We start from the raw sequence: 16473 nt of genomic DNA on the forward strand, positions 1-16473 counted from the left end.
CAATTCCAACATGTTATATTGTGATTGCAACAGAAGTGAGGCTACGGTTTAGATCACAGATGCTCATCTGTTGTGGTGACGCACGTTCCAGGGGGGCAGGGTCAGTCAGTGTCCCACAGAGCTGACCCTGACCCCATGGAGTGCCCCCCCACCCCCCCAAAAAAAAAAAACTCCAATGGTGCCCAAGAAACGTTCAGCAGGTCTGCGATAGTGACTGCATGTGTTTCAGCCAGCATAGTACAGGGGGTGCCTCCCAGGAGTATCCTCCCATCCTGCACTACCACCTCCTCTTCTCCACTACCACCTCCTTTCCTCCACTACCACCTTTCCTCCACTACCACCTCCTCTCCTCCACTACCACCTCCGTTCCTCCACTACCACCTCCTCTCCTCCCTGCCCTGGAAACCGATTTGTGTCCTCCCTCAATCCCTCCAGTGTCCCAATACTGGAGGAGACGGGCCAAGCCCACAGAACTGTATTTTGGCGAAGCGGCTTCAGACTTCTCTCCTCCCCATCCATTCCTCGACATACTCCCGGGTAGGAGACGAGTGGTAATGGGGGAGTGGAGGAAAGGAGGTGACCTTGATTGGATCAGCTTTGACTGAGCTATTTCTGCTTAGCAGACACTGCTACGGTCTTCCTTGTGTTAATTCCAGCGTGGGTTTTGTTAGTTCAAATTTATTTTTAGGTGCGTTCAAACAGACTTCCCATCATCTTCAATCACCTCTGCATATTTACTTGGTGATGTAGTACACCAAGGCATGTGATGTGATCACAATGTCGGATGTTTGAGGGTTTTAAAAATTCAAAAATATTTTACATTTTTTTCATGTTGCTGTTTCTCCAGCAGGGGGGGACAAAGCACTCTCAGTGACTAGAATTAAAAGCCACAGAAGGCAGAACACTCACTCACATTTCATTCACACAAGGGTTTGCGGCTTTCACATTGGTTTATACATGTACAGTTTACGGGTGTATATGTCACTGATTTTGATCCAAATCATAACTTCTGTATACCTGATGTACTGAGATAAATGGCATTACAGTAAAATCACAAACTTTTCCTCAGATTTAGCGCTCAGGGTTTATTATTAATGGACGTGTATTAATTATAGTCAACTAATGAAAACATAAAGGTTTCCAAAATTGGTCATGCACAGACAAAGAAGAATCAGTGAAGTCATCCTGTTTCTCTGCACTGACCATCTTGCATAAGGCAATGGCTATCTGACCCACACAGAATATGCTTACATATTATTTAAATGTGTTATTTTACCTGCGTTTGCCGTGTTTATTTTGGAGTGTCTGGGCGAAACTGAACTCCTTCACAGAAATCTTGTGTGGGACATTGCTGGGACATTGCTGGGTTGCCTAAGTCCCTCGCCAGCTGATTAAATATTTAATTAGAACGTTAACAATGTAGTTACCACGGCTGGAGGTGTCTGCTAACCAAATGAATGTCCATGGGAGCAAAACGAGGTTGGTGGAAAGCTGAGGTGTTGGTCATGTTGCAAAAGGAAGGTTTGTGTTGTGAGCTGTATGCGAAACATCTTCCCCCAGATAATCATTTAATCAAACAAACAGGGCTCAAAGAACCAGCCTTATTTTTGTGAGTCTACAGACTTTTTGAAAGGAGGCAGTTCTCCAAGTTACGTTCTCCAAGAACAGGGCAGACTTTATTATGAACGGAGTATGAACAGGTGGTTTGTTTTTTGTTCTATTTTACATTTCAAAGTGTCCTTTCGGACCACAGCCTTTAATTCCCCATTACAAGCAACTTATGTAGTAACACATTCTGATACCTAATCCACTGTGACAAAAGGAACAAGGGAAAAAAACTCAAAACATTTTCATTTGGTTTCAGTTTATTATTGCAAAGATGTAATCACCTCGAATGGAACCATGCTGATCTTTGTTCACTTTTTTTTTGAATTCCTCAATGCCATTTCCATTCCAAGTTGTGGCAGTCAAAAGAACAAAACAATCAAAAGAAAGAAACAAAAAAAGTCTTCCATTACCCCAGTTTTCTTCCCCATGGGGGCCTTGACCGAACAGCACAGATGACCGTGCTTCCTGGTTGGGGTGTAGGGGGGTGGGGTGGGGGGTTAGGGAGGTAGAGATGGGTTTCTCCACATTCCTCATTAGTGCTTCGCAGGCAACGCAATAAAACTGTAAACATCGCTTTTCCGTGACGTGACGTGAACTGAACACACGCATTCACACCCACCCCCCCAGCCCCCCAGACAACGAAGGAGAGTCCTTCCCCCCATATAAAAGTGGGCTAAAAGTCTAACTCTTTCAGTTAAGTAACGGAAGCTACAGTCACCCATCTGCAGAGGGGCACTGCACTCTGGAATATAGAATAGACAGCCAACACGTCTGATGTCTGAAGTGCACTGGACAGAAGTCTCACGGGCTGATGGGGTTCATTACTGTTCTGCAGTATTTTGCTGCAGTATTTTGTGAGCTGCGACCCAAAAGCTTAACAGATATACTGCACAGTCCTGCAATCTGGGTCCACCCACCAGCACTTAAGACCGAGGGACACAGTTCCCCCACAGCTACTGATAAGACCTGTGTGGATTCAGCATTTTATATGTGTGGTAAAAAATCTACACGCAGATTATTCTATTCAAATTAAAATCCTGTAGTCAAGAACTAGTGAAACTGATATAAAAACCCGCCTAAAAAAGCCTAAAATCTCAATAAAAGAAAACAAAAAAATAAAAAGTGTGATGAAAATCATTCGCTTAAAATTCGATTGCTTATCAGTGCAAAAAAAAGGAAGCTTGTCCAGGCAATCCCATCCAATCTCAGCTCCGTGAGTCTGTCCCGACAAGCGTCTGTCTACACCCTGAAATAGCACACGTTATCCATGGCAAGCAGGATCCTGTTGGAAACAGAATGAGATCCTGTTACAGCGAGAAAGCCAGCATACAAGATGTCTGCTCCAGTGACTGCTCCAACTTCCCCATATCAATTAATTTATGACCACAATGTGTGACCTTACGGCCGTGACAAAGAAGGTTCACAGCACAAGAACCACGGAAATAATCATGGAAGTTCGGGGTGGGGACAGCGGCAAAATGAGATGTCATAGGCAAGTAAAAAAAAAATAAATAAAACCCTTTAAACAAGCATTGAACATTAGCGGCTATTCCCGTCTACTGATGTAGCAACTGAAAAAGGTTATAGAATTAGAGCCCCGTTACAGCCTTACAATTTAGAATTTCATTTATAATTTTCAAATGAAAATCTAAAAAGTGGGGTATTTTTGGCGATGTTTCCATTGCTCTACTTTACTTCATGCTGGAGGAGAGACCAATAAAGGTCGAAACCCCACTGAAGTGGTTAACTCAACAGCAAACAGCGCCACTTTCATGTTACATGTACCTCCATCCAGCACTTATTGCGCCTTGTATCATTATCTTGATGTTGTAGCTTGTCATGCCTTCTAGTTTGGCTTAGCACAGGTTAGGTCAGAGTAATGTTCACTGTGTGAACTGGACTTAATGTGTTCAGGGGTATGAATAACAGTTACATAATGAGTATTGTACCTTATCGGACCTGTGTTTTGTAGTTGTTCCAATGACTTTTGGTAATATTGTACGTTGCTTTGGATAAAAACGTCTGCCAAATAAATATAATGTAATGCAATGTGACATTACCTCTTTGTAGGGTATCCTTCCTCACAAAGGTTCACCAGTGCATAGAGCTGCCTCAGAGCGTACTCATACTGCAACACAGCACAGAAAAACATGTTAAAAACAGAAACAACACGAGCATCAAACCAAGAGCATGCTGGGATAGGTAAAACCACCTGAAAGAGCTCTAATAAAATACACTGGTGTTTTGTGGTCTATCTACAGAGGTTTATCATGGCAAACAACATAAAAATAACAAGATTTTTTTTAAAAGCCAGATGGCTGTGTAGAAAAGCAATGTGATTGTTTTGTCACAGAGTAAACATCTTCAGATCAAAGTTTCTTTGCAAGTAAACAGCGGGCTTGGCAATATTTAGAAAGGTCATCTGGCAGCTCCACTCTAATGTCAAAGAAACGGAGACCAAACTGTCGTAAAAACAAGTCACATTACTTTAACATACTTCATAGAAAAGAAAGAAGAGAAATTCACACTGCGTGGGCCAAGCTTGAGAAAAACTACATCACTGTGAAGATGGCCAATGAGATAGAGACAGAGATAGAGAGAGAGAGACAGGAAGCGGCATTTTCCCAGATGAAAAGGGGACACTTTTAGGAGCTGCACCTCGGGCGTGTGCCAGTTGAAGCAGCGCGTCTTGTAGTGCTGCACCGCCGCCTTGTAGCACTGGTGCTGCGTGAGCTCCCGCTGCTCGCTCAGGATCAGCTGGGCCTTCGCCGGCTCCTCCGTCACCCTCTCCACCACCCTCTGCATGGTCTGCCTCAGCAGCTCCCTCACCTGGACAGCACGACACACAGGAAATGATGTAATCTACCAGCACACACACACACCATTACAGACCATGCATATATACAGGGCCGAGAGTAAAAGCTTTTACAAAAGATCTAAAGAGGTTGCATACACATATATGTACAAATATATATGTATATTTTTATTATAGCAGTTTATTATGCCCGTGTCCCATACCTTCAGGTGGGCATTGATCTCCATCAGGTAGCCCTTGGCAGCGGCGATATCGTTAGTGGCCATCAGCTTCCTCTTGAGGATGGCCAGGGGCACGTCAGGGCTGGGTATCAGGTCGGGGTTGGCGACGGGTGCCAGGGTCATCGGAGGGGCCGGCCTGGCATTGGCCTTGGAGCCGCCCTGGAACGCCATTACCTTCATGTGGGCCAGGGTCTATGGGCAAGGAGAACGGGGGAGAGGAGGATTTTACACTCGTACCGGGGTGCACAGGCAGAGAGAGAGAGAGGCAGAGAGGCAGAGAGGAAGGGGGGGGGGAGAGAGGAAGAAGTAGAGGGTGAGAGAGGAAGAGAGGCAGAGAGAGAGATAGAGAGAGAGAATGAAAGAGGGGGGAGAGAGAGGAAAAAGTAGCGGGTGAGAGAAAGAGAGGCAGAGAGAGAGAGATAGAGAGAATGAGAGAGGGGGGAGACAGAGGAAAAAGTAGAGGGTGAGAGAAAGAGGCAGAGAGAGAGAGAATGAGAGAGAGGGGGACAGAAAGAGAGAGAGGAAGAAGTAGAGGGAGAGAGACAGACAGACAGACGCCGATGACAGTCAGTCAGACAGACGCATGCATGCACACCCACATCAGAGACAGTTGAAGCAGAAGTACACGCACTGCTATAAAAGACTTGGCTGAAGTTTAGCCGCGTCTTCCAACTGTCCTTGGATCACTTCGCTCACCGACCTTGTTCCCGTACTGCATGACGTGGCTGGTGTTGGTGTGACTCTTCACTATCTTGAACTGCTTCAGGAGGCTCTCTTTGTTTAGGTCCTCCTGCAGAAGAGACGGTGGAGGAGGAGGCGATGAAACCGCAGACCAAAACTAGGGCACGCCAAGGCACCGCTGTCAACACCGTGGCCTCTGTGGGGGGAATTCTCTCAGGCTTGAATCACAAGCCGCAGTCACGCGACACGCGGGTATGTACACGCGTGTACTGTACATCTGAGGGGAACCTGGCCAAATTCACACATAATCAAAGTAGCAAATGTTTCAGTCGATCGTGACACATATCCTTGTCCAGAAAAGTACGTAGATCAGAAGTCCTTTCAAGACCGCGGTTTCAAAATGAATCTTTAGGTAATTGCCAGTTCTTTATTAAATGTGTGAGATTTTAGTTAGGAAATCATGATGCATTAAGTATACACCATAACACAACATTTTGACCATTTGGGAGAACAGATCATTCTTTGATATATATGCAGCAATAACACGCTCACCACATCGGAGTCCTCCATCCAGTTGACACTGTACCAGTCCCCCAGGTAGGTGTCCCTCTTCTCATCATAGTAACAGGCATACGAGGACTCGTGAGGGTTAGCTGCTGTGGTCGCGTACACTGATGGGGGGGGGAGAAAAACCCAGAGAGGTCGATTCAGACGGGAGTGCTACTGTGAATCCCTGCTCACCATGAAACAAGACCAGGTCAAAACCTAGTATACGGCTGGACCGGCCGACCAATGGTGTAACTTCATCACTCACTCAGTCACAGACATTCGCGTTTGTAGGGCTGGCCCCGCTGTTGCGGTCCAGCGAAAAAAGCCAGCCCATTCAGCCTAAGCTTTAAAGTTGCAACATCTACGCCACTTTTGTTTAGTGGAGTTCGTTTACAGTCGTCACACACAAAAGAGTGATTCACCCAAGTCAGGAGGGAAGACTGTAAAGACAATGTTGCCCAATTCACTGCTCGAATGAAACATTAACCGCAACAGAAGTGAAAACATGCGGAGGGTTACGCACTGGAGCGGGAGAACCTTCACCCCACGACTCATGAGAGTCACATGACTGCTGAGGTGAGGAAACAGACAAAAACCCTGGCAGCAGAACTGCTGACCTTAGGGGAAAAGGGGGGAACGAGGTGCCAATTTCTCACATTCTCTCTCACATTCACACACACACATACACACACGCGCACACACACACACGCACACACACACACGCATACATACACACGCACACACACAGAAAGAGAGAGAGTGTGTCCAATTCTTGTAAAAGAGCAGGAAGTTGAGGTCTGTGAGAAAACCAGTTCCTGACGCCAGACGACAGGTGCTTCACAGAAACACACACACACACACACACACACACACACACACACACACACACAATAAACAGTGCTCTGTCCCTCAGGTGAAGCAGCACATACTGGCATGGATTCGCACGGTGGCAGTATCTGTGCTCAGTGGAGCAGAGTGCTTGGCCTTTGTCCCCTGTTGACTTGTTTGGAAATGCCAGCACTCGGTCACCAATAAACACGTTTGAACACTGGACCCAGCCTTAAGGGCCGGGGGGAAACCCAAGTCAACCTCAGCCGCCTATGGTTCTTATCGTGTTCTCCAAGTAGCATGCTGTTATCTGCTGACCTGTCTGCATATATGTACGTTTCTGGGCAGGTGAATCTTGTGAAACAACCTCCAAGACCATCTTCGGAGCTCCAGAGAGCCGTCTCTCATCGACTCACCGTCAATGTCAGTGGGTAGGTGGTTCATCATCGATCCAGACTCGCACGCTTCAATGTAAAACACCATCTGCGAGGTCAACAAAAAGCCTTTAGCCTTTACCCTGGTGAGTTCAGTCCCACCTATTGCCAAGACTTGTCACAGATTTGTTATTTTCAGTGGGAAAACACACCCTCACGCCTCAGTTATTTATTTCCTGATTACACTCCACGGAATGCCTTGCCTGGCACATCCAGGTATTGAACGGGGAGAATAAGGCTGTCACTGCCGACTGTCACTACCTTTTTGTACAGCTTGTTGTCGTGCATGTACGTGATGGCATCCATGAGGTCCTTGACATGGAGCTGGAAAAACAAACAACCAAAAGAAATTCACTGAACAGTAGCTAAGAACACAAAGCCATTCAGAGACAAGGGAAATCCTGTCTTATTTCCAAATTCTCATCCAGTACCAGCAAGAGTCAGTATTTATCACAGCACCCCATGTGACCAACTGCCACCTTGAGCACGACCTGATCACATGACCCCACTAACTGCCTCTTGGAATCAGACCAATGACACGAGAGAACATATGATTTTTATACAACACTGACTAAATATCAGTCCTTTATATGCTTATATAATATTCATAACCCTTTACTATCTCTACAACTGTACCATTTTATCAACTGTTGGTAAGCCACAGTTTAATGAAAGCATTCAGTCAACAGCAACTTTTTTTTAAAAGCAGACACAATAGCGAGCTGTGATGAGCAGTGCTGAACGCGCGTAGACAGAGGAAGTGCTCACCTCATCATCTGGGAAAGCCAGTATTCCCGGGGCGCCGTGGTCGGTGAAGTACACAAACACGTGGTCGTTAGGGCCGCTGGAAAGAGGAAGGAGGCAGAGACAGAAGTCACATGACGAGAGCCGACGTTGGCGCTTCTCCCGACGGGCGAGCTCGCGCAGGTGCGGTCTCAACCAGGAGAAGACCGCGCAGTAAACAACCTGACGTTTAACACTGAGATTATAGCAGGAAATAAGAGGCTTTAAAAATAAATAAATAAATAAATGAACCCAGCGATTTTATGATGCTTGCAAGCACAGGATCTACAGTGAACCGTCTCCTCACAGGTGTAAGCAGTGGTCCTAGGACAGTCAGGACCCCACAGGATGAAGTGGCCTAATGTTAATCCATTAAGAGATCTCACTTCTCTAATTTCACCCGCATCCTTCACTGTGTGCGCTTGTGTCAGACAAAAACCACTGCCTCATCAAACTGACACATAATCATAATGAGCCGGGTTTGCTACCCGCAAGGATTACAGCAACACCACACACCCAAACAGAAACGACCAAAATCACAAGATAACCTCCTGACTGGAACTGTAAGGAGAGTAGAGTAGACAAAAAAAAGTTTCCTCACAGCACGAGTTTCCTTAAAATATCTGCATGCAAATTTTCTTTACATGACTTCCACTTAATTTTTTTCTCACTTCAAAATTATGAAAGGGATATATATATATATATTTAATAATAAATAAATATTTTATAAAGTCAACTGATGATCTTAAATACCAAAGACAAATCCTCAGAAATTATGAGAATATTATTTTATTTTTATTATCGATTGAAGTATTTTTTGTTATAATCATAAGCCAATTCTCCACACCTCCCCCCCCCCACTTTCCTTCCTCTGTTTTTTACCTCTTCAGCACTTTCCCAGAACCCCCTTTGACACTCGCTGCATCGCCCTTCAGCACCGCCAGGAAGTTCTCAGGGGTCACCGCCTGCAGACAACACACAAATAAACCCCCTTTTCAGGAGTGAAAAACACTCACTCTCTCACACACTCACACACACACACTCTCTCACACTCTCGCTCACACTCTCACACACTCTCACACTCTCTCACACTCTCTCACACTCTCTCACACTCACTCTCACACTCACACTCACTCTCACTCTCACACTCACTCTCACACTCACTCTCACACTCACTCTCACACTCTCACACACACTCTCACACACTCACTCACACGCACACGCACACGCACTCACTCTCACTCTCACTCTCACTCTCACTCTCACTCTCACTCTCACTCTCACTCTCACTCTCACTCTCACTCTCACTCTCACTCTTCAGTAACTATGCATGCTTAGAAAGGGAAATTACAAAACACTTTTCAGTAACTATGCATGCTTAGAAAGGGAAACTGCAGTTACACGTAGCTGGATCGGCGACTCCTACTTTCAACGGGTCTTTCTGAAAGTCAACAGCGCATTTTCCCCCACTTTTGCTGAAAATATCAGAGTGGGCAAACGCTCACCTCTCCGGTGTAGTCCTTCGGGACTCCGGTATACACATCCGTCCCGTTCGGCCGATTGATCACTACTCCAGGGGTGGGATTACTGCAAACAAAACAAACAAAAAAAAATCAGCTCAAGCACATCTTGTTATGAGAGATATATGTACGCGATCACAGCCACACTTGATTTCTCTAGCAGTGACGTCACTTCAGTATAACTCCATGTGGCCGTTTTTGAAATTAAGGGGTATAAGAGGAAATTAAATACGAAACCTGTCTCACCCCTCACCAACGTGGGGCACACAACTAGCAGAGCACAAAAGAGGCTACAATACATGCCCGATTACTGAAACTCAACTTGGGGAAAGTACGAGGTGGCCACACGTCAAAGAAGCAAAAAAAAACACAGGAAATGAAGCCGCGTTTAAAATCAACAATAAGGAAAGCGGTTTCCCGACTGCATTCGTCAGTCAGATCTCCTCCCACCCCGCTCCCACGTGAGGAAATGGCAGTCCTCTGACGCAGCTGCAGACAAGCCTGTGACTCTTTTCTCTTTCACACACTGCCAGCCACGCAGGACTACAGGAGAGGTAGGGCTGAGGTGAGGAGTTCATTGACATCATCGGGCAACTTTTAGCCGACTAGCATGTTGAAATCCCCAGCCCCCCTCCCCTGCACCAAACCCGTGATATCATAACTATAGGGCCACAAAATGCAGTGAACTCTACCGACTGAGCCATACTAAATCTGTTCATCTCCACTTTTAGTGCCAATGGCGATAGAAGGAAAAGGGGTCGAATTATAGCCACAGTGTGCTTTTTAAGCAGGCCAGCACCAGTCAGACTGGCAGCTCCAAGCGCTCTGTTTGTCAGAGGATGTGTACATGTCATGGTCTCACTGCTGTAGGGAGATGATAAAATTACTGCCGATATCACAGTGACACACATTTTTTGCATCAAGTGGCAAGCTTAGAAGGAGAACTTGACATTTGTTTAAAGGGCGTGTTGTTAATGAAAAAAAACAACAAAAAAAAACTGCACGGTCATGCTAGCGACATTCCTCCAAAATACATGTGCTTTCAACGTGTCAGCACGACGGTGGCTGACCTCGTTTTTCAAGTTTCAGGCATCTGAGACAATAAAAGGAAGTATTACTTAAAGGAAGTATTTTCCTTTATGATCTTTGTATTGTAGATCTCAGCATGGATGTGGATATAAGGCCATTTTCATGTGGCTGACATGCAAAAGAAACTCATTTACATTGTGTCTACGTACATTGTATGACATGGTTATTTAAAACGACCAGATCAACCGCATCAATGTATACCAAAAGAAAGGTGCATTCAGCAATTACAAGTGTCACAATGTGCAGGTTTAACATGCAGCACAGAGCACATCTATCCGTGTCCATTTTCAGTTGTTTCTTTGTTTCCTGTACGGATGGACAGTCTCTCTACTGTCTTGAGAGAAAGACATGAACAGAAAGTCTGAGTGACAGCTTCGCTATTGACCTTTAAGCTCCACTGAAAACACATTCCTACTTGTTCATTCGCGTAATCAATCTTTTCAACTCCTCTTAAAGCAGAGATCTTCAGTTCAAAGTATAATTTTCCTTACTAGTGACACGAAAAAATAATAATCATACTTTTTTTTTCTTTTAAAAAAAAAAAAATATGGTCTTCGACCATCAGACCCAAACCTGTTTGCTGACTGAAATGCCCCGGCTTGTTTTATCTAAATCAATTGAGGAAGTTAAATGGGTTCCATGTGACTTCTGCAGCCCAGGGCCAGTACAGTCTGCGTACAGTCCCTTATTTACTGCAGTCTTATCACTGTGCTGCCTGTAACAGACCAGATCACATGACCAGAGCAGGCAAAGGGCTCATATCGGGGGAGAGAGAAACTGCGCCTATATTATTTCCGTCCGAACTGCTCTCAGACCCCAGCTGCGTTTCAAGGTGCACTGAACCGCGAAAGGGACTTTGAACACAAGATTACATCTTATCGTGTCATCTATAAATGTAATCCATCCCAACTTAGTACAGGCTAGTGTTTTTTTATGAATGCGTAGAGAAAGGTGTGTAAATTTTTTTTAAAACCTGTCAGACTTTCCCCACAGTAAATTTCTGGGACCTTTCCCCTCTCTTTTTAAAGTGCAGCTGCGTGCGCTGCGGTCGACCCACAGAGGCTGAGGAGGTGGGGAAGTGCACTCACTCTTCACTCTGTGCCAGGTCATCATACATCATCACAACAATCTGCTCGTCAGGAATCCCGTTCTTATGCACAATCTGGTACGCGTGGCAGGCGTCGGCCTGTATGGAAACACACACATCAGCATGTACAGTCACCAAACACACACAGTTACCAACATACACACACACACACCAGCACACAATCACCAACACACAGTCACCAACACACACACATCAGCACGCAGTCGCCAACACACACACACACAAACACACCAGCGCACACTGTCACCAGACCTCTTTTAAACGTAGTTCACACTGTCAACATTTTAAAACCCAAGACTGCATTTACCGTTTAGAATTCAATCTCTAGATTAAATAAGAGTTTGTGGGGTTGTGTGGATTCTCTCTCCCTCTCTCTCTCAACACAAGAACAGGGTATTATTAACAATCTTAGGATAAATGAAAGAAATCTTGAATAGCAAAATACATTTAAACACATCATGATCAATTAAAAAAAAAAAAAACACTGTTTTATTGTCCTTGAAGGGACACAGCAGAGCAAAGATAGTCTAGAACAATGCACTGCCTCATACAACGAACTGCTTTAGTGCATAGCTGGCAGGCACACCAGCCAAGCACTTACTGTTTGCTCATTCACATTTTCTGAGCACAAAGTCACTCTCAGCACTTCAACACGCAACACAGATAAGAGAATTTGTTTGAATTATTCAAAAGAATATTGATGTGATAAGATTAAAAACAAAAAATACTCTGGTTGAATTTCCGTTTGCACAAATCTGAACCACTTATGCCTGGGAGTCCAGGGCAGTTAAATGACACCCACCCGACCCCTCCTGTGCCCCCCCGCCCTCTCCTGTGTGTGCCCCCCCCCCCCAACAGGAAATTACAAAGACAGTGCAAACGGGACTCTCTGCCGTGCATCCATCGCCCGCGGTTTCGGCTGGTCCCCTGCCTACCTGGTGTCTGTAGTTGTACCAGCCGTTGGAGCCGGCCACGATCAGCACCCAGTTCTTCCCGTTCTCGGGCTGCTGCGTGGGGAAGGCGCTCACTGCCAGCCCCAGGCTGAGGCCCAGCAGGGCAATGGTCTGCGCAGACATCATCCTGTTCCCCGTCTTGTCCAATCTTTTCGAAAAGGCCAGATGCAGCAGCAGCAGCAGCGCCGGAAAGAATGAGGAAAATACTGTTCAAAGTCATGCAACGTATTGAATGCGCCCCCCCAGTGAACATTTACACTGGGAAATGCATTAGGCAGTAAATATTTGCACGAAATCAGTGTGACTCCCTGCTCAATCCTGCTGATTTCCTGAGCATCAGGAGATCAAAGCAAAACAGAGGAGTCACGGTTGAGGAACAGGCTTGCTGTGTTTGTATATATATGGAGGCATGTGGCAAGCGGGGCCTGTAAACATATAGCTTAAAAAATGCTACAACATTCATCTCGGTACACAACTGCATCTCTGCTGGGCTGGAACATAACACACATCCAGTGCATCAGGTAGAGAAACAAAAGCAACATGCCCTTTTCAGTTCTGAAAGTACTGTGCTGCATACTTATAAACTTTGGGGAAACCAATAATATGTCACTTTCACATATGGGTTTTCCAGTGACATTTTTCTTAACCTTACAGCAGATAAAATGTTTTACCATTCAATAAATGTAGTAACAAAACATTCCAAGACCATATACAATATTATACACAGGCTGTCTAAACTGAAATCAAAGACAGAAGTTGCATTATACAAACAGCTGAAGATTTGTTTACAGCTTTTGTGATGTTTTAACATCAGGGTCATGTTTCTCCTTGTCACCCATTGTTTGTCTATCTTTTCAACACATGGTTGGCGAGTTTTGCGTCATGACCTTTACATTTCCCCAAAGACTGGAGAGTTCAGTTCGACACGTTATGAGCCTCTGAATTACCTGGACACTCTAGTCAATGATGCTGAATAGAATGTCTGGACGGAATGAACGTTACCGGTTTTTTTTACAATGTAATTAATTAATTATAGTGTATTATATGCATGTGTATTGTTGGCACGTTAGGTTACTGGAATTTGAGCTATTACGCGGAAGCGCGGGAATATCTAGAAATATCTGAAAAATTCACGCACGCACGCACGCACTCACTTTCCATGGTACAAGGATTTCAAATCCGTGACATTTCGGCACTGCGGTAACTTAGATATGAGAATGTCAGTCAGTGTTCTGTCAAGATTGCTTAATTACGGACGTTCCATACTGCCAGGTGTTGGCGCAAAAGTCATGAAATCTTACATTATCCCCTGCACCACCACCAACCTCCCCCCTCCACCCGACCCCACCCCTCATATTTTTGTAAACTACTGACTACTGTATTCACACTGTCATTAAAACTTGGTACAGTAATGATAAAAATCCTGGAGCTCCACGCAGGCGTCAGATCTATGGCATTGCAGTGATATCGATTATGTACGCTACGAGGGCTAGCTTCAGTCCATTTGATTCTAGACTACCATCTAGTTGGCTACAGTAAAGCTATACAATATGGCTAGCTACCGGGCTTAATATAATCATAATCACTTTGCATTTTAACTGTTGTAGTCACTTGGCGTGAGAACGATGTAAATGAAATTATTCATGCACCAGAATGCCCACCCTAAAAGTATTCCCAAATCAATTTAGCAAGCTATCCAGTCGCAATCGCCACAAAATTCACGTGTAGACAGCTTTGCATCCACTTTGCATGCGCGTTGATAAATTGTGGATACTGTCCACATTATCAAGTTACTGCCAGAGGCCTTTCCATCAGTATCACCATCTTTCCTTTGCTATTGATCCACAGCTAGCCACCTAACGTTAGTTGTATGGTTGCCACTAAACACTTTTCACACATACTATAACCGACTGAAATCCCGGGATTGCAGGAGCAAGCGAACTTCCAAGCTAACGTGAGTAGCTACACGGGAATCCCGTGATTGCGTAGTTGCCCTCGTTACATTTCCCTCACACTCGGCTCTGGCTAACATCTAGCAACTGCTTGTTGACATTGTACCCCTCATCCAAACACACACGGTCAAGCAAACGACCCATCCAGCCTCGACATTCCATCCGATCAAGTGACACCGGTCGATGCATAAGAACACAAAAAACATACCCCCGTACGTAGCTACGAATGTCAACAGCACGCAAGAGAGACAGAACGACTAATGACAAACAAGCGCCTCCTTACCACCACTTTCCTGAAGGCAGCTGTTCCTGGGAATGTTGAAGTAAGTACCCTTCTCGAATGCAAGAATTGCGTTTTAATAGGCAATGGTTCCAGCAGGCTGCCTACGTCACGGCTGGCCTGCTTCGGTTGGCTGGAAAGGCAACTGTATGACTTCTGGGCGGGGATAAGAGCGCACATGACTCGTATGTCATGTGTCATTGTTTTCGCTAGAAACTTGTTCGCAGGGACACGAGAACAAAGATAAAATATACATTTTTTTAGTTTATAAACGCGCAAATACCTACACATTTGCTCCACCAGCACTTTAAACCGAGCGAGAACGATGTCCTTTATTTAGCCTATCCTATCCTATCAACCTAACCAACAATACGTTAGCCAATTGTTCATTTTGCCGAGACATACCCTAGTGACAGCAATTTCGGTATTGATTGAAGCCCAGGGACTTTCTTATTCAAACAAGCAACCAAGGCCGAATTCCCCGGCGCGAAATGAGAACATATTTTTATTTTACTGGAATATAAACAAGGAAGCCACAAATTTGGCAAACACATAGATTCGCAAAATTTGTAACGCGACACGAATCTTTTATGGGTGGCTGATCACCTCGTGACAGGAGTCATCATAAAACAGAGTATTATGCCTGGTCAGCGTTTCCTTTCTGGCGCATATTTACCAAATCACGTCCGATTTATGGCGATGTGAAATGCAGGAGCGTCATTTGCGACGCTAATGCGCTATTCCACCAAAGTTTAATAAAGGTTATCACTACTAATGTTAACTTTGAACAAAATTTAAAATAGAAAATTCGCATGAAGGCTTTAACATCAGATACATGTTTTTAGTAACACTTCGAGTATTTGTTGGTACTTGACTACATCAGACCATTAAAGTCATCACTAGTAGAGACGCACTCAAGAAAGGCGGAGAAGCTTCTTTGATTGTTGGATTGGTACCATTATTTTTTTGACGGATATTCTGTAATTGCATTGACAGAATGTGCATTTATTGTGCTTGTGTTAACTCTGGATTCACGAAAAATATGTACAGCACACCACAACATTAAATCAAAATGTTCTTCCTTTATTTTTTCACTTATAAAAGAATTAAGTTAATAGGGAAACAGTCCAACAAAAGTTCGGCTTACTGTTTTATCCGATGGTCCTTGTTACATTGTATACCTCTGTCCCATAAATGAAAAAAAGGATGTAACAAAATGTAAATATCATGTTCACAGAAATAAATATTCCAAAAAAATCTTTTTTACAATGACATAATATATATTTATATAATTATATATGGTAAAAACTTTTTTTCAAGTTAAGGAAACAAACGCAAAACGTTACACACAGAAACAATGGCAGAATAACAAAATGGTGATCGCATGTTTTCATTCGCAAGGCATCAGTAAACCATGGCGATTCAAGAGTCGTTTCCTGTCAGAAATAAATAAATGATATAACCTCAAAATTGTAGTGCATTGCTGTAAATAAAAAATAAAAAATTATAGTGCAAGTTTTTTTCTCGCAACTTCTTTTTTTTTTTTGCAACCTCCAAACAGAACAAATAGGAATGACAATGAAAGCAAATCAAATAGTGTTTTTAACCTACAGCACCTGCTTTTCTTGTTCACCTGAACCGCCACTCCATTA

General features: G+C 44.3%; 1 protein-coding gene across 3 annotated transcripts; it reads right to left on the reverse strand.

Annotated features, from left to right (window-relative positions):
- Positions 1–1844: 1844 nt before the first annotated feature.
- Positions 1845–14979, reverse strand: lgmn (legumain). Of its 3 annotated transcripts, none has more exons than XM_035394089.1 (14): positions 14825–14979; positions 12572–12737; positions 11617–11714; positions 9425–9506; positions 8802–8884; positions 7905–7980; positions 7398–7460; positions 7119–7185; positions 5878–5996; positions 5345–5434; positions 4627–4836; positions 4267–4437; positions 3669–3736; positions 1845–2890 (listed from the first exon to the last, which is right to left on the reverse strand). In XM_035394089.1, exons 2-14 carry the CDS (start codon positions 12713–12715, stop codon positions 2848–2850), a joined length of 1314 nt encoding a protein of 437 aa, XP_035249980.1. In that variant the 5' UTR covers positions 12716–12737; positions 14825–14979; the 3' UTR covers positions 1845–2847. The 3 variants fall into 3 exon arrangements, with proteins under 3 accessions (XP_035249980.1, XP_035249971.1, XP_035249962.1); XM_035394080.1 differs by having other exon boundaries at positions 12572–12763; positions 14825–14908; XM_035394071.1 differs by having other exon boundaries at positions 12572–12766; positions 14825–14904.
- Positions 14980–16473: the final 1494 nt, after the last annotated feature.

The sequence above is a fragment of the Anguilla anguilla genome, chromosome 1 (genome assembly GCF_013347855.1).
Source record: "Anguilla anguilla isolate fAngAng1 chromosome 1, fAngAng1.pri, whole genome shotgun sequence".
In the NCBI taxonomy this organism is placed as follows: domain Eukaryota; kingdom Metazoa; phylum Chordata; class Actinopteri; order Anguilliformes; family Anguillidae; genus Anguilla; species Anguilla anguilla.

What these genes read in the sequence shown, in the direction of transcription:
- lgmn (XM_035394089.1), bottom strand. Translation starts at nt 12,715, where the DNA reads ATGATGTCTGCGCAGACCATTGCCCTGCTGGGCCTCAGCCTGGGGCTG. An exon ending in ACAACAAGCTGTACAAAAAG is followed by an intron (nt 7,186 to 7,397) that starts GTAGTGACAGTC and finishes TTGACCTCGCAG; the next exon opens with ATGGTGTTTTACATTGAAGC. An exon ending in AGATCAATGCCCACCTGAAG is followed by an intron (nt 4,438 to 4,626) that starts GTATGGGACACG and finishes CGTGCTGTCCAG; the next exon opens with GTGAGGGAGCTGCTGAGGCA.